Genomic DNA, 24,836 nt, shown 5'->3' with positions numbered 1-24,836 from the left:
AGCTGTTCGAAAAAAAGTCATCTTGTATGCAACGATTGTTGGTTTTCCAACAGTAAAACATTCCATTCGCACAGAGAGGATAAACAAGCAACCTACCTCAAGTTTGGCCCTGTCACATTCAGCAACATCATCAGTGACAGCAACATCAGTGTTGGCACTGATGCTTCACTGCCGTACAGCCAACCATAAGGCTCATCTAGTTATATATATATATAATTATATTAAAATCCCTAGATTGAAAAGAGAAAAGAGTGGTTGAGGGAGGATACCTAGGGCTGGCCTATGTCAAGCATTCTGAGGTGCCTACACCCGCAAACGCTCAACCGGGTAGTCTGGAAAGGAACTGACAGCACGAATGCCACTGACATCGATTAGCCGCCATTTATTGCAACGTCTCCAACCAAGCACAGACGGGGTCAAGGGGACCCCATCCTGGGATGCTTACAACACCAACAACACCCAAACTCTTCGTGAGCTCTTTCACGCCTTTCTGCCAAGTCATGTGCTGTTCATCTCACGGTTTGCGCCATCCTGAAAGAAGCACGGAGAACAACACTCGTCTCGGTAGACGGTGTTTCGGCATGCGTAGCACATCACCGAGCCATCATAGTCAATGATGCTGGATTCTCTCGAATTGAAGTGCCTGAACCGCACCCAAATACCCGTTTGCTAACCACCTCGTTACTAACACGTTGACGCCATCCAGAACCAGCCACGCTTCAGAGGCATCGGTGGTCAAAAACCTGAAGACATCTCACATCACCTGTCCGCTTAGGCCATGTCTCGAACCCATACAATAACACATCCCTTACTGTAGCCTGGTACACCCGACCCTTAAGATCCAGTGAGATGCCCCTTTGACGTCACAAGTGACTAGAATTAGCAAACGTGATTCGAGCCTTTGAGATTCTGGCTCTGACCTCATCAGACACAGTTCCGTCAGAGCTAATACAACTGCCGAGGTATGTAAGGTTTTCCACAATCTCCAGTGGTTCTCCTTGAATTGTAAGGGATATGTACGCATACGGCACGTTCTTAGGCATGACTTTGCACTTTGAAGGTTCAAGACGCATGCCAAAAGATGGAATGATGGTGGTCAGTTTATTCAACAAGCTTGTGTTTTGCTTCGGTCTTCAAAAATGAAGCCGATATCATCCGCGTATTCGTCCAGTATTCGCCTCGTTGTCTCACCAATGACGAAGTTGAACAAGAATGAAGAGAGTGAACATCCTCGTCTGACACCCTTTTTGTAGGGAAGCTTTTGGAGAGCTCACCGTACACTCTTACCCGCCCAGAAGTATGTGAATATAGGGATCAGATTATGTTTACAAACTTCTTGGGCATACCCTGTTGAACAAGTGTAGTTAACAGTACTGATCGATCAACAGAGTCAAACGCACCCCTGAAGTCAAACAATACCCAGGATTGTGGGTCGTCTGTACATGTGGCGTTGCTCCAACACTTGGTGGAGTGTGAAGATGTGGTAAACGCAGCCTCTCGGTTAAAGCCAGGTGGTCAGCACGAACAGACTGGGCCCACCTCGGTTAGGGTAAACCGTTCAAACACTTGGCGAATGGGACATGGATGATGTACTGAGTCAAATTTGTTGCGGCAATAGGAAACAAACGTGAAAAGTGCGACCAAATGTTAGAGTCAAAGTCAGAATTGACGTTATTGTAATCAATGTACCGGTGAAGCAAGAAACAGTGAATTTGAGGCGAACTGTTCGGAGTAGCGATGTTCTATAACCGATGTCACAGTCGATAAAATTCAGGGAAATCAGAGGAAAAACCTAGTTCTTTCAGGTTATACGAATATACTGGATCGTACAGATTGCAAGAGAGCTTAGAAAAAGTCGTCCAAAAGTTGATTTTGAATAAATGAATTTGTTTAATTTCATCGCAAGTCCATCTGGTTTTGCCGTTTTATGTTCGAAAACTCAGTTGATTCGCTAAGTTGAAAACTGACTTGATTTTGACGGCAGAATCAAATGGATCGGATGCAAGGAAGGCGAAGGATGATAAAATTCAGGGAAATCAGAGGAAAAACCTAGTTCTTTCAGGTTATACGAATATACTGGATCGTACAGATTGCAAGAGAGCTTAGAAAAAGTCGTCCAAAAGTTGATTTTGAATAAATGAATTTGTTTAATTTCATCGCAAGTCCATCTGGTTTTGCCGTTTTATGTTCGAAAACTCAGTTGATTCGCTAAGTTGAAAACTGACTTGATTTTGACGGCAGAATCAAATGGATCGGATGCAAGGAAGCACGAAGGATGGGATACTGCCAGGTTTCCCAAGCCTAGAGAGCGGAATTCGAGAGGCGGAGGTCGGGCTCGAACCACGGACCTTCCGGTCAGTAGATGGATCGCTTATATTTTTATAGAACTCAACTGAATATTCTGCAAAAAGACCGCCCAATATTTCATGTGGTGTCATATTCGAGGCTTCCCAAAGTTCTCTTGACGTAACACTCTATTCAAAAGGTATTTGAACACTCTCCAAAGAAACATTAAGCTGTAGAGAACTTTATCAAATACCACATTAGTGCTTGGGCTGTCAGATTTCCCCTTCACCTCACCAGTACTATGTTGCAGTTAGTCAACACTGACCTGGTAAGACTGAGTACGTAGTTTCACCTCATCGAATCGTCCGACGAACGTTGCTGGCTTGGTAAAGGTGAGATAACTGATCGACAGTGTAACACGCATGCTTCAAGCCGTTTGTAGTTTCCACACGATTGTTTGACCCACACTGAAGCAATCCATTCATGATTTGCTCATCACACTGCGAACTGTAAAGTCTTGGCGTATGCTGTACTGATTCATACCTATCATAGAAAACGAAGCATTTTCAGCGCTACCGAAACCTGCGAAATTCCGATTAGTAGCGGAAAACTAGATGTTTAATTGTATAGACGTGATACACTACTCATAAGTTTGCTGAAATATCTTCGACAGCCCACGAACGGTTTCGCTTTTCCTGGTTCAATTGTTATCTATGATAGTAACAATCGTTACGTATTTTTTCGGATAGCCATTTGTATGTAGCTTTGGTAGTTACTTTGGCTATTCCCTTGATATACTTCATTGAAGTAAAGCATCGTTAACCTCATATTTGAGTCTCTCGTGTGTGATGTATCCAGGCAACTGAATGTGCTGCACCAGGAAACCTCATGTTTCACTCGAATTACAAATATACATGTATCGAATATCGTAGCGACTGAAACATGAGGCGGCCTGGTGCAGTACATTCAGTTACCTGGAAACATCACAAACGAGAGATTCAGCTGGGTTCCAGAACTAAATTTGTTTGTTTGTGAGTGTACTTCGCTAAGTTCGTGCAATATGGTTTCAAGTAGACCATAAGGTTGACGGAAACTCGGGGACTGCAGCTCCCTGATGAGCCCCAAAAAGGGCGAAACCGGTCGTGGGATTTTTAGCAACCATATAAGTAGTGCATTACAAATATCGTTAGCCTCAATTGGTTTATCAAGTTGATTGGAACGACCGTTACCTCATTGACAATAAATCTCTACTTGTGGCCGGCTGCAGTTTCTTAGATAACTATTTCAAACGACCACACTGGATCGATTATTATCACGTGACTTGCCTGCCAGTCATCTCCGGATTCATAAGTCCCACCGCGAGATGATTCGAGATTTAAGAAGCTCGGTTATTCTTCGCTTGCTCATCGTCGGTTTATCCATCGCGACCAGGGACGTGGGAAAAGATTATCAACCATATTTTCATATGTGGTGGCTACGACAACCTGCAGAGTATAGAAATACTGTTCATGAACTCGTCTGCGCTGGAAGGCTGCAATTCGCTAACGGTGGATGGACCATGTCCGACGAAGCTACCGTATACTATGGGGATGATACTGATCAGCTCACACGAGGACGTTATTTATTGCGCCAACTTTTTGGAAAGTGCGGTCTACCTCGCACAGCTTGGCAAATCGATACATTTGGTCACGCGCGTGACCGAGCTGATTTGATGGCACAAGCTGGCTACGATTCTCTCATATTCCAACGAGCACATTTTCAGGAAAAGTTCCAAAGAGCACGAAATAGAACGCTGCAGTTTCTGTGGGACACACGAGAACAAATGGGGACAAAGGCGAGGCAATTGTTCACTCATATCTTTTCAGGTACCTATTGCTACCCACGAGACATTAGTTTTGACGATGGAAGCATTTTCATTTCAGAAGACGCTACTGAACTCGCCGTTTTTACAGAGATTTTAGAGGAGATGGAAGAAGCATATGAAACCAATCATCTTCTCCTGCCGATGGGATGTGATTTCTCCTACAAAAATGCCAACATTACGTTTCGCAATGTCGATCGTTTGATCCAACAATTCAACGGACGAACTTTGGGTCCGTACAAGCAGACGAACTGGTTCTACTCCACACCAGCCTGTTACACGCTGGGAGGAATACTATAACGATTCAGTTGATGACATCCTCAACAGTGTTATTTCAGAACTTATTGGGAACAGTGAATACCGCTTTACCTACGTTGAGATGACTTATTTTCATATGTGGTGGCTACGGCAACCTGCAGAGTATAGAAATACTGTTCATGAACTCGTCTGCGCTGGAAGGCTGCAATTCGCTAACGGTGGATGGACCATGTCCGACGAAGCTACCGTATACTATGGGGATGATATTGATCAGCTCACACGAGGACGTTATTTATTGCGCCAACTTTTTGGAAAGTGCGGTCTACCTCGCACAGCTTGGCAAATCGATACATTTGGTCACGCGCGTGACCGAGCTGATTTGATGGCACAAGCTGGCTACGATTCTCTCATATTCCAACGAGCACATTTTCAGGAAAAGTTCCAAAGAGCACGAAATAGAACGCTGCAGTTTCTGTGGGACACACGAGAACAAATGGGGACAAAGGCGAGGCAATTGTTCACTCATATCTTTTCAGGTACCTATTGCTACCCACGAGACATTAGTTTTGACGATGGAAGCATTTTCATTTCAGAAGACGCTACTGAACTCGCCGTTTTTACAGAGATTTTAGAGGAGATGGAAGAAGCATATGAAACCAATCATCTTCTCCTGCCGATGGGATGTGATTTCTCCTACAAAAATGCCAACATTACGTTTCGCAATGTCGATCGTTTGATCCAACAATTCAACGGACGAACTTTGGGTCCGTACAAGCAGACGAACTGGTTCTACTCCACACCAGCCTGTTACACGCTGGCGGTGAACAGAGAGCTTGAAAAACTAGGACGGCTTAACCGTCGCTTCGACGACTTCTTTCCTTATTCAGACCGTGAATCAAACTATTGGGTTGGCTTCTATACAAGCAGACCTGCTCTCAAAGCTTACGTACGACAGAGTTCAGCACTTCTGACGGCAGTTGAGCAGGTAAGTATATTGAATTGAAGGAGGAAATTTGTGAAACTCATTTAGGCGTAGCCGAGCATGCTTAGTGTTAAGTTAATAGGCCGTCACTGCATGAAACGAACTCGCAGATTACCAAACTGAATGTCTGGATACAGTGAAACGTAAACTGAATAGATAGAGGGACGTAGGAGTGTGCTTTTTGAATTTCGAATTGAATTGTGAACATCGGTATTCCGTGTATGCATTGCATGGAGGGATTTGTGAAGTGCGCTCATGCTTCACCTGATCATTTACATGAGTTTACTTTTGACGTTTGCTTAGTTTTTGTTCAGAGAATATTCTTGTCAGTCTCCTCATTACGACAGCAGCACCGCGGTCCACTTAGAACCAATCCCCGCTTGGAGTTTGCGCGAGACCGAGGATAGCATTTCGTCGGTGAAGCATCGTCTCTGCTGATGGTTCTCTTCCGCAATGTGTTTTCAGTGTTCACCGAAGGGTAGTTAGGTCGTCCCTTCTTGGCAAAATACTGAAGTAAAAGATAGAGTAGTGCTAATTGGTATTCGTGCTCCACTGATCAGAATTGCTACAAACGTGTGCGCACCCATCCACCGTAATTCTGTCGATGTAGAGAGAAGTGTTGTTCAATACGCGGATGTATGTGGACGAGTTTGCCGAATATTCCGTGTATGCAAGTAAGCGAATTCCGATGGACATGTGTTGCGTGTGCCGAACTATCATTTGCCGAAGAGAGTGCTGTTTTCCATGCCTAACTCAGAGTGGTGTAATCACCCTTAGCACTTCACCCCGTTGGGATGGAATGCTTCGTCAACAGCCCGGCCAGCCACCTGCAGATACATGCAGTTATCCATCTTTATAGGCGGGAGCTTCACTAAAACGGTTGAGAGCTTCGTAGAAAGGTATTCCACATCTTGATACCATCTGCCCCTTACCAGGTATACGGACCGTAGGTTTATTTCGAATTGAATTGTGAACATCGGTATTCCGTGTATGCATTGCATGGAGGGATTTGTGAAGTGCGCTCATGCTTCACCTGATCATTTACATGAGTTTACTTTTGACGTTTGCTTAGTTTTTGTTCAGAGAATATTCTTGTCAGTCTCCTCATTACGACAGCAGCACCGCGGTCCACTTAGAACCAATCCCCGCTTGGAGTTTGCGCGAGACCGAGGATAGCATTTCGTCGGTGAAGCATCGTCTCTGCTGATGGTTCTCTTCCGAAATGTGTTTTCAGTGTTCACCGAAGGGTAGTTAGGTCGTCCCTTCTTGGCAAAATACTGAAGTAAAAGATAGAGTAATGCTAATTGGTATTCGTGCTCCACTGATCAGAATTGCTACAAACGTGTGCGCTCCCATCCACCGTAATTCTGTCGATGTAGAGAGAAGTGTTGTTCAATACGCGGATGTATGTGGACGAGTTTGCCGAATATTCCGTGTATGCAAGTAAGCGAATTCCGATGGACATGTGTTGCGTGTGCCGAACTATCATTTGCCGAAGAGAGTGCTGTTTTCCATGCCTAACTCAGAGTGGTGTAATCACCCTTAGCACTTCACCCCGTTGGGATGGAATGCTTCGTCAACAGCCCGGCCAGCCACCTGCAGATACATGCAGTTATCCATCTTTATAGGCGGGAGCTTCACTAAAACGGTTGAGAGCTTCGTAGAAAGGTATTCCACATCTTGATACCATCTGCCCCTTACCAGGTATACGGACCATAGGTTTGCACCTATTTCAGTAATATATATATATATATATATATATTCTAGGACCGAATAATGATTTTTTCCAAAACGCCGTTGTAAACAACTCGCCTCGCCGGATTGCCCACACCGTTTCTGATAGAAACTGCTTATCAAGGAGTTATCCTAGAATCCAACATACAGTGTCATTTCCAGTCCTCTGTGAAATATCCGGGTTCATCATGATGACGAATCACACTAACCAATCTATCGTAAATCTTAGTCATCCCCACTAATCAACAAACTGAAACATCTGACTGAACACCCAGCACTGATCAAGTCACTAGTCATAAGGAATCTCACGGATTGTTTCCCTGACTGCCTTAAAACACATTCAAACTACTTACTTACTCACTTGGCCTGACGAAGCTGTTGTGTCAAAAGCGAAACGTTGCCCAGCAAGCAATCCACCGATTGTTTACCAACACCCTCTGAAACGAAAAGGGCAGAACTAGTCGTGTGCTGTCGAAAAATTTTCAGCAACCTTATGAGTAGTGTGTTACGTCTAGACCTGATTTTTGTTTAAATTTTCAGTGTGTGTCCTTCCTGTAGTTCGTGACAGCTGCTACGTATAGCGACTCGAAAGAAATTAGGAATTTTAGAGATCGTGAACCGCTGATCTCATAGTTCGGAAACGTGAGAAGTGTATCACTGTTATGCTGAAAAATGTGGTCAGTTAACCAAGGGAACTACCACTGCTTGAAAATCTGCGTACTTAAGCTCAAAAGAATCGACCTTTATTCACTGTATTTTTGTACCTTACAGAAACTTCCCAAAATCTGGTTTCCCCGAAACATTTTCCCTCCCTTCCAGATAGTGACATATCAGTTCCATCAAAACGGACACATTTACCTTACCCAGAGTGGCTGGCAAAACGCCAGCCACAGTTGCATCCACAGTCGCTTCTTCATCTGCTGTTGAAAACCAGCGAATGCGTGATGCGTGTGGTTTGTCTCAGTCACACTCCTACGGTTTGAAGTGCCAAAGGAGCACCGCTGTCGCGCGAATAAATTCATCTGACAACAAAATCAGTCAGCCGAATCTCAGACAGTACACTTCCAAGTGTGCCAGTCAGCTGATGCATTGCGTGCAACGACACCACGGGGTTAGAAATTCGAACAGATGTTTGGTAAAAACCGTGGTACTTTCCTCCTGTCAAACATCTATGCATATGCTTAATCTTTAATCAGACATAAGTTATCATCAGAACAGCTGGTGAAATGCAGTACAGCGGACATCCTTCGTAAACGACAGATTACCTGCATTCGACTGAGTCTCCCGTCAAAACCGAATATGTGCAACTTGGTTTTTCATCAACCTTGTGAGTAGTTCATTTATGCGACACCACGGGGTTAGAAATTCGAACAGATGTTTGGTAAAAACCGTGGTACTTTCCTCCTGTCAAACATCTATGCATATGCTTAATCTTCAATCAGACATAAGTTATCATCAGAACAGCTGGTGAAATGCAGTACAGCGGACATCCTTCGTAAACGACAGATTACCTGCATTCGACTGAGTCTCCCGTCAAAACCGAATATGTGCAACTTGGTTTTTCATCAACCTTGTGAGTAGTTTCATTTATGGAAATATAGTGCGATATCTGAAATCTCGTAGCAGCTGAAATATGAGGCGGCCTGTGTGCAGCACGTTCAGTTGTAGAACATCATAAACGAACGATTCAGTTGAGTCTCTCGTGAGAACCAATTTGGGCTCAAGTAGAACTCGGAAATTCGGGGAATGCACCTACCTGATGAGCCCCAAGAAGGGCGAAACCGGTCGTGGGATGTCGAACAGTTTTCAACAACCTTGTGAGTAGTTTCGTTTATGAAAACATACTGCGATATCTCGAACGTCGTACCACCTGAAACATGAGGCGTCCCACGCGCAACACATTAAGTTGAAGAACATCACAAACGAGCGGTTCACTTGAGTCTCCCGTGAAAACCAAAGCGAGGTGAAAACGAGTATGCTCGCCGAAGGTTTCTATGAAAGATGCCTTATCAATAATTTGGGGAAATGCACTCGAATGGACATTAAAAAAAAACCCAGCGAAAACTGGCAAGTTCTTCGTAGCTCCATTATAAATACGCTGCTTAAGATAGGCTAATGGGCACCATTTGGCAGACCCCCATAGAGAGCCGTTGCACAGACGTACAATTAATTTCAACCAAAGGTGGATGTACTTTCAAAGGGCTCCTACATAGTGCATTTAGCATGTCTCATCTACCGTTCACCTACTTTCCAAAGGTGCATTTCTTCAAAAGCCTCCTCCGTTTGGCAAAATTTTAAGGTGGTACCAGACTGGAGAAAGTATTCCTATCGGCTTTGGACTTGGGTTTCGGAGGCTGTTATATATGAGCCTGGATACCGCCAGGTCGTAGGCGGGAGGACGATTAGTCTTCAACCAAAATATTGGACGGAAAAGGCCTGGTAGCAAGTCACAACAGTATATATTTTTAAGGAGTTTGTCATGTTCCAAAACCCAACTTGGAGGACCTAGACTATGTGTTCGTCAGACCTGTGCTCATTGACCAACCTGGCGCTCTGTAATTGCCTCACACACACTCCCCAACTTGTCTGAATGGTCTGTGAAGACTCATACACCGTCAACCTTCGCTAAGGGACAGTCTTTTCGAAATGGCCTCACGTCCTGGTTTGAGTGAACGTGGAGTAGCGTGACTAACACGTCATAAACGTGAACAGCACCAGGTCATGATTAACCTGGTTTGATATTTCATACTACTTATTTGGACCAGTGAGTCCACAGCAGCGTCTGAAAGAGCTCTTTTCATACTTTTTCCTGTGTGTGACGAAACCATGCTGTCTGTTCATTTCAGTTAAACGTCCTCCTGCTTGACAATGCAAAATCAACTCCGATTGACCATCTCCGACAAGAACTTGGCGTACTTCAACATCACGATGCGATCACGGGTACAGAGAAGCAATATGTGGCAAATGATTACATTAGACGCCTGTATGATGCCTCACAAACTTGTCAGAATATATTCTCAGAAGCACTGGGTCACCTTTCTGGTGGAACTCAACTTGCGGTATTCTGCAATTACCTAAATTTGAGTGTGTGTCCCGAAACCGTGGTGGCTGATTCACAATACAGCTTCACGGTGACCCTGTACAATCCTTTGGGATGGAGTCTAGAGGACATGCTGTGGGTTCGCATCCCAGTTCATGTGCCAGACAGCGGAACCCAGTTTGAAATAGTCAACGTGGAAAATCCTACGCAGTTTTCATTCACCTATCAACTACTCCCCGTTTTGGACCGAACATGGTTAATCCCGGAACGAGAACCCCTAGACGGAAAGGCAAATATGGAACTGATCTTCAGTCCCGTTCAAGATGGACACAGGCTAACAGCATTGGGTTTTTCGACGTTTAACGTGACTGCCAGGAGATCCATGAAGGAAGGCTCAGGCTATGCATTCGGTGAGAAAATATTCGATCGAAAGTCAAGTCATATGCAATTTTTTCTGGGCCATAATGAACGAAATATCATACTGTGGGTCAAGCACATGACCAGTGGAAAACGGTTCAAAATACTAATCGAAATGATGTACTACGACAGTGATACGGAATACAAACCTTCTGGAGCTTACGTATTTACCCCAAAAAGCCAAACAGAAGCTTTTCATTTCGGGATGCCGTTTGTAACAGTGAGTGAGGTCCGGTTGTTTTGACGAGCTGTCTGACATTCGTGTGGGCTTTATGCTGGGACACAATAGCTACCACAAATTCAAACTTTTTCGTATTAAGGCTGATCCGAAAAGATTTACGCTATACGCGGTACACTTCCAGTATACCTTTATAGTGTTCGAAAATGACTCCCCTTAAGTAGTCCGTTTCAGTGTGTTCCAGTGAAGACATATAAGGAATGTGTTCTCGAAATTCTGGTCACCATGGGAAGAGCACTTTCTTTTCAACTTGAACAGCTAAAACCTAAATTCCTGTTCACCTATCGTGTTTAAACATCTGGTCAGACTATTTTTAACCGTACGTCATTTTGCCTATATCTGGACGAATTTCCACTCTTTTGTAGAGCGGGCTTTGTGACTGGCTGCTGAAAAGCCGAGACGCGTCATATAGCTGCTTCATCCCTATTAGCAACCATGTTTGCTCGAGAAGCCAGTCGACTATTTGATGTGGATCCCGTGAGTGGAGAATGGGCAACGCAATATCCTGTCTAAGCGCTATTTGCTCGTTTGCCGGTCCAGCATCAAGCCGATATCTGATTGGTCGAAAGTCTGGACCCAACAGCCAATCATGACCCAGTATAGGCCGAATACCGGCTGCCTAAGACGCACCCAGAAGTCGTCAGAATTCCTAGGTTGTCGCTGCCTACCCCATATATATGAAGTGTCGTGTTCTTGAGTTCATTTCACGCGTTGATATACTGTGTGCACCTTTGGTGGTTGTTTTGACGTGAACGCTAGCTTGGGAGGCTCAAACCGAGAGCTAAGCTGAGGCAAGTACCGTTACCCCAGACGAGTAAAGACAATGCTGAGGCTTCCAACCTAACTGTGACTCACACGGTGGCTTAGCCTGGAGGAAAACTGCGAACTCGGTTGACTTGGTTAAAAGATCCCAAAAAAGCTCGATCTTCACATGGTTTACGGAGTTTGTCGCTGAGACCAGTGCTAAATCGTGACTGGTGAAATGCTAGCACCTACCCTCTACGGATAAACAGCATGTAGCCAGGACATTTTTGAAACTAACCTATTTTATCTCAAGATATGTCTTCAAAGCAAGTTACTACCACTTTGCGCGATACGTTCCTTTCACTTTTCCGCATTTTTTAGTTTCACGGCGTATTTCTTGACAACTCTGCACATTGTAGGTAACGCGTGGCTCATGTGTTCATGAGATCACTGCACGCTATGCAAGCTGGGCTACACTTGTTGCGAGGCATTTTACCGACCAAAAAGTGGAAGTTGAGTGGACTGTGGGTCCAATATCGGATCAAGGCAACACAGTCAGTCGGGAGGTGATCGTTCGCTACACGGTAGAAGGGGTACCCGAGATTTTTCCAAGCACTCCAGGTAAGCGATTCGATGAAAAAATGTAGAGAGTGATGGACAGTGGTTAGTAATCTGATTTCTACCTGTTACAAAAATATCAACACTATTACTGCCGAGCAGTTATGCCCATTTCCACTATCACACCTGAGTAGCACCACACCAGTAAGGTTCAGCTTCTGGATGCCCATTCATCTAGTGATATGATTAGCTTCTGTTCTCAAGAAATACACTCATTTGCAAATCAATTTGGCTTTCACGAGAGACTCAACTGAATCTCTCGTTTGGGCTGTTCTACAACTGAATGTGCTGCACACAGGTCGCCTCATGTTTCATTCGGCATGGTATTCGAGAGATCGCGGTATATTTTCATGAAGGAAACTAATCACAAGGTTGCTGAAAACTCTACGACATCCCACGACCGCTTTTGCCCTTCCTGGGGCTAATCAGGTGGGCGCAGTCCCCGGGTTTCCGTCAACTTTATTTTCTACTTGAATCCACATTGGACTGTAGAATATCATAAACGAGAGATTCAGTTGTGTCTCTCATGAAAACCAAATTGATTTGCAAATGAGTGTATTTCTTGAAAACGGTCCAATTTGGGTTCAAGTAGAACATACGGTTGACGGAAACTCGGGGACCACGTGCCTACCTGATGAGCCCAAAGTGGAAGGGCGAAACCGGTCGTGGGCTGTCGAAGAGTTTTCAGCAACCTTGTGAAAAGATTAGGTTCTGTGTTTTGCCAGCGTGGGACTGGGTGAACGCATCTGGGCCAAACCCAGTTTGAAATGAAAATCACTGAGGAACAGGAAGACGTTGATTGATCGACTGCTCGGTGCAAACGAACACACAGACTTACCGCCGGGAATAATTTTCCTCAAAGCAAACTGGAGGTGGATCGGTAGGACGAACATCGCATTCCATCCGGGCTTTTAAGCATTAAGGTTAGTGATAACAAGGTTGCATTGACGAGACAGTCAGGCGATTCGGCATCAAATGAAAACTGGACACGTGGTTTTGAGCGAGAGTAGGCAAGCAAGGCTGATATTGGTATTTACGACGCTGATTCTAAGCAAACCTGACTAGAAAATGGCTCCAACTAAATGCATGAATTTCACACCTGAACGTTTCGGATGTACTCATAAGGCAGCAAACCGCACTTTCTCGTTGCTGAGAGATATGCTGAAAGCTCAACCTACACAGATGGTAAGACGTTTTATTCACTGAGCCGGCACCTGTTTTTGATCAGTAGATGCTTCATCAGGGCGAGATGGCCGAAGTGGTTAGAGCGCGAGTTTACTAACCTGAAGGTCCGTGGTTCGAATCCGACCTCCGCCACTCGACTTCCCCTGTATAGGCTTGGGCAACCTGGCAGTATCCCAGCCCTCATGCTCCCTTCGGGTGGCATGGCAGCTAGGCACCGGAAGGGTGCTACAGCTGAACGCTTTCTTTCTAGCATCAAACCGCTTAGCCATGAGTGACCGATCAGCCCGCACCTAGAGAGAACATAGCTCCACCCATCATACAGTGGCTTAGATCACAACTTGCGGTCACTTATTGACTGGCTGGCTTCCCGACTAACGACTTGTCAGAAGGAGGTTTCAAATTCATTGAAAATTGACCTTCCTGTGAGCTGTACTCATCTAGTACACTAAACACCAGGCGATATGCCAGCAACCAAAATGTTGCTCACACCTAACAAGGTTAAGTGGTTTAATCCTGGAATCAAGTGTGTCAGGTCAACCTGCGTTTACAGCCAACTGTAATGTTAACCGACTGATCGCAAATTTTGCCCACTCTCTCTAGGTTCATGCTAGTTTAGGATCGTTCTTTTCAAGAGACAAAGTCCGTACTATACTACCACTTATTTATTGTCTGCAGAATTTTAGAAAATTATCAGATCGGACGCTATTGAACATTTCCATGTGATATTTTGTGATGCCGTAGTGCATACATAAGGTAAAACGTAGATTATCTAGAACGTACTGTTATGCGACATTTATTTCTACTACTTATTTAAGTAGCACAACCGGACTGATAGTTTGAGAGTTGTATCTAGACAGAAACTGGCTAACTGTGCGACCATTCATCACGTGAACCAACAGGCAGAAGGAACTATGAAAGGGCACTTAAACAGCCCTACTCCATCGTTAAAAATGCGTGTTCTTAACGAACGTTTGTGTACAAACACACAGAATGAGACTCCATAGGCAAAACGGGAGTGGGGAGAGGAATCAGTATGAACTCTGATCCTATTGATATAGCCCAGTCCCAAGTAAACTCAGTACCTCTCCATTTGTATTCAGGTGAATTCTTCACTGATTCTGCTGGACGTCGTTTGATTCGGCGAATACGGAAGACAGAATCTGACACCAATATGACCGACTCCATCGCGGTCAACTACTACCCAGTTGTCAACCGCATTCTGTTGAAAGGACGAAAACCACCAGTAACGCGGGGACAGGAAAGCCATGATAGAATGGGTGAACAGAAGAAGGATTTACCTGCCTTGGCATTTGCGGTCTACACCGACAGACCTCAGGGAGGAACTAGTCTGAAAGATGGACAAATTGAGTTGATGGTACATCGACGGCTCGTCAGAGATGACAATCTGGGTGTGCACGAAATTCTCATGGAAAATGGTATTGGTGGAGATGGTGAGACTGTAATTTTTTTCACCTGGTTGGCTTTGAAGTACGAGGTGGATGTGTAGAATCAGATGTGATAGATTTGGATTGGACCACAAATAAACACCGGTTGGTAGAAATAGGGCAGACGCGCATGCACGCAAGAGCCTGTTGGGCAGCTTATGGAAATATGCTTGAACGTGAAATGTCAAAACTGGAGGTCAGTGTGCTTTCAGTCCAGGAAATACCGGTTTTTGAGGGCGCACGGATATCATGCAAATAAAATGAAACTCATGGACTGAGGTAGAGTCTGGCTATCTCAGCCTACAGTACAGCAGTCAGGGGGGCAACAAAAACTGAGCCACTCCGATATCTAAGCATCCGAGCCACCAGTAGTTCACCACGTTATCATCACTCTTCTGCACGAAAAGATATTGACGAAAGATATAACTGTTCCAAGTGAAAATCTTCGTGAATGACTACAGAGAGACCCATCACAAAAGCTTGGAACTGAATTTCGATCGCGCGTTGTTCATGTGCCTGCGAATTTCACCAAAAAGACTGACCAAAGCAGAACGGCAAACTTAACCGGTGAAAAACAACAGAACCCATTTAAACAAAACGCACTTATATTGCTCAAAACCGTTCGATAGCCCACGACCGGTTGTACTTTCCTTGGAGTTCATTAGGTAGTCGTAGTACCGATTTTCTACCAACTGTGTTCAAATTGAGCAAACTAGACCTGTTTCCCTTCTCCTGAAACAACATATTCATAAAAGCCCTAATTACCTAATGCTTTTTTTCATAGCTGACTTTTGCACTGGCCTTTTTACATCCCGTGAAATATGAGAATCCTAGGCTGTTTAGAAAGGCCCGAGGCGAGTTGAACCAAGTGGCAAGAGCGCAAATTTACTGACCGGAAGGTTTGTGGTTCGAACCCGACCTCCGCCTTTCGACTGGCAGCGCCCCAGACTTCGTGCTACTTTCTGGTGGCAAGACAGCCAGTTTCCAAAGAAGGAGCAAGAAGGTCATGTGAAAACCATCGTGGTATCAGCCTGGTATCCGTCGCATCTAAGATACTCTCTGGCACTAGTTTGCGCAGGTTGATAGATTATCGGGATAGGCAGATTCGTGAGAATCAAGCTGGATTTTGCTCTGGTCAAGGATGCATCGACCATGTCTTTCCTTGAAACAAATTCTTGAACAGACGTTCCACGTTGGTCGCCTTTTTCTGGATTTGAAAGCTGGTTTCGATCCTGTCGATCGTTAGCAACTTTGGCAGTGTCTGGCGATCCCGGTGTTCCTTTCAAATTCATGTCTGTATGCAAACTCCTGTGGGTGCCTACGAGTACACGGGAAGCTCCCACCTGAGTTCACCACATCCAGTGGTGTAAGACAAGGCTGTCCGCTTTCCTCTTCGACTTTGTTATTGACATGCTGCTTGAAATTTCTGTGCCTGCCTCTGAAACCTCGGGAATCGAAATGCCCCTGGGACGTTCCCTCAGAGACATTAAGTATGCACACGACATTGCTCTCTTTGGTTCAGATCCTTCCCAAACGGAAACGATTCTCAATAATTTGAATAACAAAGACGGATAGTTCGTTTGGGCTTCACACCGGCAAAGTGTAAAGTGCTGCTACAAGACTGGGCGGGATCAAACCCACATTTAGGTGTTTTTATGGTAGCACTCATACTGGCGTCGTTGCAATCGTTGATGATGATGGCACATGGAAGGTCCGCAGTTCACAGACGCCACAAAGGCCTCGTGAAATCATGCAAAATACCCGACCGAGTACATGCTACTTGTCGAATTACATTGAACATAGTCCCATTTAACTGGACAGTTCGTGTCTTTCATTTTGTTTAATCAATATCTACCGCACTCACTAGAAGGGTTGTTTCTCCGCGACAAATTCTGAAAAGAATATGCAATCCACAGCTACTCGTTTTTTTATATTTCCAGGCCTCATTGTACGGGGACAACACTGGATCCACTTGGACTTACAATCAGTGGTACTCAACAGGGATCGTGAGTTCGCAACAAGAGTGACCAAGCCACCAATTATCTTCTTCAACAAACGCCGCAGTTCCGCTCCGATCGATCCGCATACTCTTAGTTGGTCCGGGCTGAACAGTTCACTTCCATATCATATACACCTTCTGAATTTGGTTGCGTGGCCACTAACGGAAACCGAAATTGAAAAGAAGCAACAACTTCTCATCCGTCTTGAAAACTTTCAGAAATCCTACACCAAAGGCCCACCTATGCGACGCAGACCGTACCTTTTACATTTATCTTGGCTATTCAGCCGAATTCATATACATAACTGCACTGAGCTTAACCTGACAGCAGATCAGTCGATAAATTCCCCACTTACACAGCAATTGCACTGGCCTGGCAGTGACCTGAATGACCAGGCGACTGGGTCAAATTCGAACGTGATTCAGAGAAGACTGAATGAAGTAACTTTGCGACTGCACCCGGAAACAATTCACACATTTCTATGCGCTTTTCAGCGCACCTGAACCAACCAACTGACTTGACAGTTCAAGGACCGCAGAAAGGAAATATGGGGACTTTCAGTTACTGATTTTCATTTCAGTAGACAAGGTTGACTGCGCAATACAGTAATTGATTTTGCTTGGTCAATTGGTGTATCTGTTTGGGAGATGAGTAGTGTCCTGGGTAGACGTTCAGGCGTGTATTCTTATCAAGGTTCCAGGTTCCAGGATTCAGGAAAACAGCCGACGAGTTTAGGACCGAAGTCAATGGATAAATCCTTTCAATTCGAGCTGACTGCCAGCCGCTTGTCCGGAGAACATCAAACTTGTTGATCGTGGACTGTCGAAGAGTTTTGGGGGAACCTTGTGAGTAGTTTCCTTTATGAAACTATACTGCGATATCTCGAATAGCGTGCAAAATGAAACATGAGGCGGATTGTGTGCAGCACATTCAACTGGAGAACATCATAACCGAGAGATTCACATGAGTCTCCCGTGCAAACCAAATTGATTTGCAAACCAGTGTATGTGTCGAGGATTTGAACCAATTTATATTTGTAAGGTAAAATCAACTTTAAAAGTTGCGCTCGAACTCGCCTACAAGGAGGCTCATCTTCAGACACAGAGTTGGAAAGTGAGGCCAGATGAAGATAAAAACCATTTCTGTGTAAGATAAAGGGAACAGGCTACTTGCTATTAATATATGATTAAGTCAGCAGTTACAACCACAACAATCTTTTAAAACTTCCGTCACTAGACTTGGTGTGATGCTGAGAGTTCACATGGTACCTTTCGAAACGTTTTCTCCACCTAATTAGTGACTGGTCAATTGTCTCATGAATCTGACGAAATCTGGATACCGTGTTAACAACCGTTTTTATTTAATCAGGCTAGCGGTGTATACTGAAAGGTGTGTTGAAAGAAAGAAGGCCTTCGCCGTGGAGTTATTTATTACAAAGCGCCAAGTGAACAGTTACAGACTATTGGACAGGGAGGAAAAACTCTCATATACATCTTGTTTACAAAAACTGAATATCCACCCTCTCCTTGAACGGGTCCTCCTAAACTTTCCTGGACATTCATTGCCTGTTGCTCAAACGCAAGCAAATGCGACTCCACTGATTCCGTAATAGATCCCACTTTTAAAGGGACGCGAAACGGATTTACGAGGAAAAATACTACTCGCATATCTCTATCAATAATACCCACCGTTACACCAGTACATGTTACAAGGAATGTAGGAACGTTTTCTTCAAGGATGCTGCATCCCGGTGTAACTCTCTAAAAATCATAGCGAAAAAACGAGATTTTGTTTCGCTCAACGTGCGTGGGCAACTGAGTAGGCTGTTATGGTTCTGACGAATGTAGACAGTGCGAACATCGAAACACAGGATACGGTCATCAGTTTGTGTCCGACAGGCGTCGGGGAAGGGTGTTCACGAGTACAGGCGTTATCATGGATCGGTAACTGAACCTAATGGGCTGAACAGAATTTGCTGTTGCCTGACTGAGGTATTTACGACGCATCGAGTCCGGTTAGTGTAAGCCCGGAGCCTACGCATTAACTGTGATTATGCCCAAATCGGCAGCAGAACATCAGAGGTTCTTCATCGACCTTGTGAGTAGCATCCTTTCAAGATTTAGATGCCCATCTGGTTCATGTTTTCCGGATGTGGTGTATTATCGTCCCAAACGAACAAGACTTCTTTCCGGGAGTGACCACATCCAGACGTGGAGAACCTTAGGTAGAAAGACAGAAATGTTCGCCCCGAGACATCGTTACCCCAGGTGTCAGAAAACAGCACATCGCGTGGCAAGAACGGGGGGAGCTGACAGCTGGGTTGCTTGAGTGCAAATTATTAATGCCAATGATCGGCCGAACGTACAGCGCGCCTGCGCGAACTGCTCCGGAAAAATACTGACAGCCTTTACACTACTGATAGACTTCTAGTAGGTGGTGCTGGAAAGACTTGTGCACGTGCCAAGTCAGCTGCTTCAGTGGGCAGGCGTTAGGTAGCTCTAATACTGAGTCGGTTAAAACAAGACGTAGGCACACATACGCTAGACTCAATCCTATCCTGTTTGATGGATTTCTCAAACATACATGAAGTAATCTAGGGATAGGGACCAATAGTCTCCTTTTCTTGTCCGGTGCTCGATGCCCTAACAACATAAAATAAAATTCATGAAGTTACCTGGATCCTGTGTTCGACTGTGGTAAACCTATCATCACAAGCACATAAACCAAAACGATAAAATCAACAAATCTCTGTAAGCCATATTTCAAGTTGAGCCGCTCTTCTGTAGGGGAATCTGCAGGTGGTGCGAATGAGTGAAAATTAAGCTTACTCGAGTGGTACACAGAGCAATCCATTGAAGTTGGCTATCAGCCATACAAAGAGGATACTTTCCAGTTCTGTCAAACAGTTACCGGTAACAGTTTATTAAAAATCACTGTCTAGCGAGCAGAACACCTGTGAAGAGGAACACCTCCCATTGAGAAGAGTAAGTGTGACTCATCACACCAAGAGGTGTGTTCCTCTACGAACAGTATTCTTTTCTCAACTTAATTTCAAACGTTTATAGTTGTGTGCACTTAGAAATTGGAACGTGTCCAATAGATATCGCCGTGCATACAAATGTGTGAAAAATGTTCTTTTGCAGGTTTGCACTTCTGTCACCGAGGAACGAAATTCAGTACACAACGCGCATGAACTGATCAATACTAGGTTTGAAGATATCAAATGTATAGTCAAACTGGATGGGAACAAGCGACTACCATTCTTGGACGTTTTTTAACAGAAAAGTAGATAGGGTTCTGTAAACCTGCATAAACCATAAGGAGACATGCGGATCACATATTTACCTAGAAAGGCAACCATTCGATGAACACAAGACGTGCCGAATTCAATCCCTATTCAAGAAAGCGAAACTAAGAAAGAAACCATCTATTCAGAGTATCCAAGAACAATGGATATCCAAAACACTTTCTCACGACAAGTTTGAAGAAGACACTTCAACAACAACACCAAGAACAAGCGATTAGCTGTACGGACAACTCTACATCAAGATTATATCTGGAGTCCCAACCGGACAATTAGCTCAAAATGGAATCAGGGTAGGCCACAGTCTGATAGCCAAACTAAGGACAGAAGGACAAGGGGTACAATATGATGTACAAAATCGATTACAACAAGATGCACGTTGGACGTGCGTGAGTTTACGAAGAGCCCTCCAAAAGCTTCCATACACAAAGCGGTGTCCGTCAGGGATGCCCACTATCTCCATCCTTTCCAACTTCCTGACGAACGCTGGAGGGTCTCCGAAACCCGTGTTCAAATAGCCTGTGAAGAAAACCTTGTCGATCTGGAATATGCAGACGACATCCTTCCCATGTTCGAAGAGGAGAAGGCGCAGTTGTTTCTGGATGAACTGACCAAGTCATCCCGTCTATTGGTATGCACTTTGCACCATGCTCATGGACGTGCACTCACCGAACATGTCACTTACAATCCAGGGAGATGTACTGGAAGTTATGGAGCGCTTAACCTATCTTGGAAGTTGTATTCGTTCTGATTGTAGTGTGACGGATGAGGTGAATGTACGAATCTGCAAGGCTCAGGCCGCGTTTATTTGCTTGAGACACTTATGGCGTCAGAATGGTTTATCCCTGAATCTGAAGGGACGTGTGTATCAAGCTACAGTACGGGCTGTTTTGTTGAGCGGCTGAGACTTGGCCTATTCGAGCAGTGGACCTGAGACGTCTTGAGGTGTTCGACAATCGTTGATTGTGTTAAGCTAGCACTGAGTTCCTTCCCCGTCCACCTTAACTCTTTTCTTAACAATAAGACTTTCAAATAAGTCATGGTTGTACGGCAGTGAAGCACTGATGTCATGCTGTCGATGATGGTGGACAAATGCGGAAATTTTACACACGAATAGAAGAACACAACGTAGCCGTCAGAAGATACGAAACAAAGGTCACGAATTCAATCTGGAAAACGTAAAAATATTGGCATACAGACTATTGGACAGGGAGGAAAAACTCTCATATACATCTTGTTTACAAAAACTGAATATCCACCCTCTCCTTGAACGGGTCCTCCTAAACTTTCCTGGACATTCATTGCCTGTTGCTCAAACGCAAGCAAATGCGACTCCACTGATTCCGTAATAGATCCCACTTTTAAAGGGACGCGAAACGGATTTACGAGGAAAAATACTACTCGCATATCTCTATCAATAATACCCACCGTTACACCAGTACATGTTACAAGGAATGTAGGAACGTTTTCTTCAAGGATGCTGCATCCCGGTGTAACTCTCTAAAAATCATAGCGAAAAAACGAGATTTTGTTTCGTTCAACGTGCGTGGGCAACTGAGTAGGCTGTTATTGTTCTGACGAATGTAGACAGTGCGAACATCGAAACACAGGATACGGTCATCAGTTTGTGTCCGACAGGCGTCGGGGAAGTGTTCATGAGTACAAGCGTTATCATGGATCGGTAACTGAACCTAATGGGCTGAACAGAATTTGCTGTTGCCTGACTGAGGTATTTACGACGCATCGAGTCCGGTTAGTGTAAGCCCGGAGCCTACGCATTAACTGTGATTATGCCCAAATCGGCAGCAGAACATCAGAGGTTCTTCATCGACCTTGTGAGTAGCATCCTTTCAAGATTTAGATGCCCATCTGGTTCATGTTTTCCGGATGTGGTGTATTATCGTCCCAAACGAACAAGACTTCTTTCCGGGAGTGACCACATCCAGACGTGGAGAACCTTAGGTAGAAAGACAGAAATGTTCGCCCCGAGACATCGTTACCCCAGGTGTCAGAAAACAGCACATCGCGTGGCAAGAACGGGGGGAGCTGACAGCTGGGTTGCTTGAGTGCAAATTATTAATGCCAATGATCGGCCGAACGTACAGCGCGCCTGCGCGAACTGCTCCGGAAAAATACTGACAGCCTTTACACTACTGATAGACTTCTAGTAGGTGGTGCTGGAAAGACTTGTGCACGTGCCAAGTCAGCTGCTTCAGTGGGCAGGCGTTAGGTAGCTCTAATACTGAGTCGGTTAAAACAAGACGTAGGCACACATACGCTAGACTCAATCCTATCCTGTTTGATGGATTTCTCAAACATACATGAAGTAATCTAGGGATAGGGACCAATAGTCTCCTTTTCTTGTCCGGTGCTCGATGCCCTAACAACATAAAATAAAATTCATGAAGTTACCTGGATCCTGTGTTGTGGTATGGTAAACCTATCATCACAAGCACATAAACCAAAACGATAAAATCAACAAATCTCTGTAAGCCATATTTCAAGTTGAGCCTCTGTAGGGGAGGGGAATCTGCAGGTGGTGCGAATGAGTGAAAATTAAGCTTACTCGAGTGGTACACAGAGCAATCCATTGAAGTTGGCTATCAGCCATACAAAGAGGATACTTTCCAGTTCTGTCAAACAGTTACCGGTAACAGTTTATTAAAAATCACTGTCTAGCGAGCAGAACACCTGTGAAGAGGAACACCTCCCATTGAGAAGAGTAAGTGTGACTCATCACACCAAGAGGTGTGTTCCTCTACGAACAGTATTCTTTTCTCAACTTAATTTCAAACGTTTATAGTTGTGTGCACTTAGAAATTGGAACGTGTCCAATAGATATCGCCGTGCATACAAATGTGTGAAAAATGTTCTTTTGCAGGTTTGCACTTCTGTCACCGAGGAACGAAATTCAGTACACAACGCGCATGAACTGATCAATACTAGGTTTGAAGATATCAAATGTATAGTCAAACTGGATGGGAACAAGCGACTACCATTCTTGGACGTTTTTTAACAGAAAAGTAGATAGGGTTCTGTAAACCTGCATAAACCATAAGGAGACATGCGGATCACATATTTACCTAGAAAGGCAACCATTCGATGAACACAAGACGTGCCGAATTCAATCCCTATTCAAGAAAGCGAAACTAAGAAAGAAACCATCTATTCAGAGTATCCAAGAACAATGGATATCCAAAACACTTTCTCACGACAAGTTTGAAGAAGACACTTCAACAACAACACCAAGAACAAGCGATTAGCTGTACGGACAACTCTACATCAAGATTATATCTGGAGTCCCAACCGGACAATTAGCTCAAAATGGAATCAGGGTAGGCCACAGTCTGATAGCCAAACTAAGGACAGAAGGACAAGGGGTACAATATGATGTACAAAATCGATTACAACAAGATGCACGTTGGACGTGCGTGAGTTTACGAAGAGCCCTCCAAAAGCTTCCATACACAAAGCGGTGTCCGTCAGGGATGCCCACTATCTCCATCCTTTCCAACTTCCTGACGAACGCTGGAGGGTCTCCGAAACCCGTGTTCAAATAGCCTGTGAAGAAAACCTTGTCGATCTGGAATATGCAGACGACATCCTTCCCATGTTCGAAGAGGAGAAGGCGCAGTTGTTTCTGGATGAACTGACCAAGTCATCCCGTCTATTGGTATGCACTTTGCACCATGCTCATGGACGTGCACTCACCGAACATGTCACTTACAATCCAGGGAGATGTACTGGAAGTTATGGAGCGCTTAACCTATCTTGGAAGTTGTATTCGTTCTGATTGTAGTGTGACGGATGAGGTGAATGTACGAATCTGCAAGGCTCAGGCCGCGTTTCCACAAAATGAAAGCCAATCTAAGGACGGAAGGGGAACAACATGATGTACGAAATCGACTACAAGTTCCACGTTGGACACACTGATGTCATGCTGTCGATGATGGTGGACAAATGCGGAAATTTTACACACGAATAGAAGAACACAACGTAGCCGTCAGAAGATACGAAACAAAGGTCACGAAAGGTCACAAATTCAATCTGGAAAACGTAAAAATATTGGCATACGGAAGCACAAGACATACAAGGGGAACTTCAAAAAGCATGACAGAATCAACCAACTGACGCATTAAACTGGATCCAAGTTACGGACCACTACGTGCAAAGGATCAATATCTCAGCAGTAGTGCTTAAACAGAGCCCAATATCAGGTTGATGAACCGATAAACTCCATCCGATCACATCAAATCAGGTCACCCCTGCACCGACGAGAATACGAGAGCGAAGGAGGTCAACCTCAAAGGTCACGTGATCATCGAACAATCAGGACACCAGTTGACAGACCAACTAATGGAACCACTCGATGGAACAACCAACTGCGACCAAAAATAAGCCTGGCTAGCTCCCCTACACCCCATAACAACTCACTTATGATGCCACTTCACACTCTGATGAAACGGTTGCAATAGAAAGGCCACATTGGTGAATTAAACAACGACCACCCTACGTGAGCTACCAACAAACCGAATAGCATATCGTACTGCCATTTACTTCCACACAATTTGATTACCAACAGCAGCGTTAGGCACTGACAAGTGTTAAAATGTCTTTGAGTTGGTTGTTGGTCTGTTCGCTGAGCTTCGAATTTGGATTACAAACATCATCATCATCGACAGCATGACATCAGTGTTCAACACCAATGCTTCACTGCCGTACAA

The 24,836-nt window shown here is 44.6% G+C and overlaps 2 protein-coding genes across 2 annotated transcripts in view; both read left to right on the top strand.

Moving 5' to 3' along the window:
* T265_07111 (hypothetical protein) overlaps positions 1-3,225 on the top strand; it is a gene marked incomplete at both ends in the record, with an annotated part of 13,569 nt that extends 10,344 nt beyond the window's left edge. Inside the window, 3 exons of the mRNA XM_009172554.1 lie at positions 332-470; positions 2,242-2,354; positions 3,145-3,225. Of these exons, the coding sequence (XP_009170818.1) occupies positions 332-470; positions 2,242-2,354; positions 3,145-3,225 (333 nt within the window). The remainder of the gene's footprint in view (positions 1-331; positions 471-2,241; positions 2,355-3,144) is intronic.
* A 3-nt stretch (positions 3,226-3,228) lies between these two features.
* Positions 3,229-17,427, top strand: T265_14211 (hypothetical protein; the record flags this gene model as incomplete). Its single annotated transcript, XM_009172575.1, is given in 7 exon segments — positions 3,229-3,317; positions 3,619-4,383; positions 4,391-5,390; positions 9,968-10,798; positions 11,980-12,181; positions 14,464-14,814; positions 16,749-17,427. Coding segments are annotated over 7 exon segments (3,801 nt in total).
* Between the last annotated feature and the right edge of the window lie 7,409 nt (positions 17,428-24,836).

This window comes from Opisthorchis viverrini (genome assembly GCF_000715545.1).
Source record: "Opisthorchis viverrini unplaced genomic scaffold opera_v5_161, whole genome shotgun sequence".
In the NCBI taxonomy this organism is placed as follows: Eukaryota; Metazoa; Platyhelminthes; class Trematoda; order Opisthorchiida; family Opisthorchiidae; genus Opisthorchis; species Opisthorchis viverrini.
Note: the sequence above shows the minus strand (reverse complement) of the source record. Positions and strands in the feature narration are given on the sequence as shown.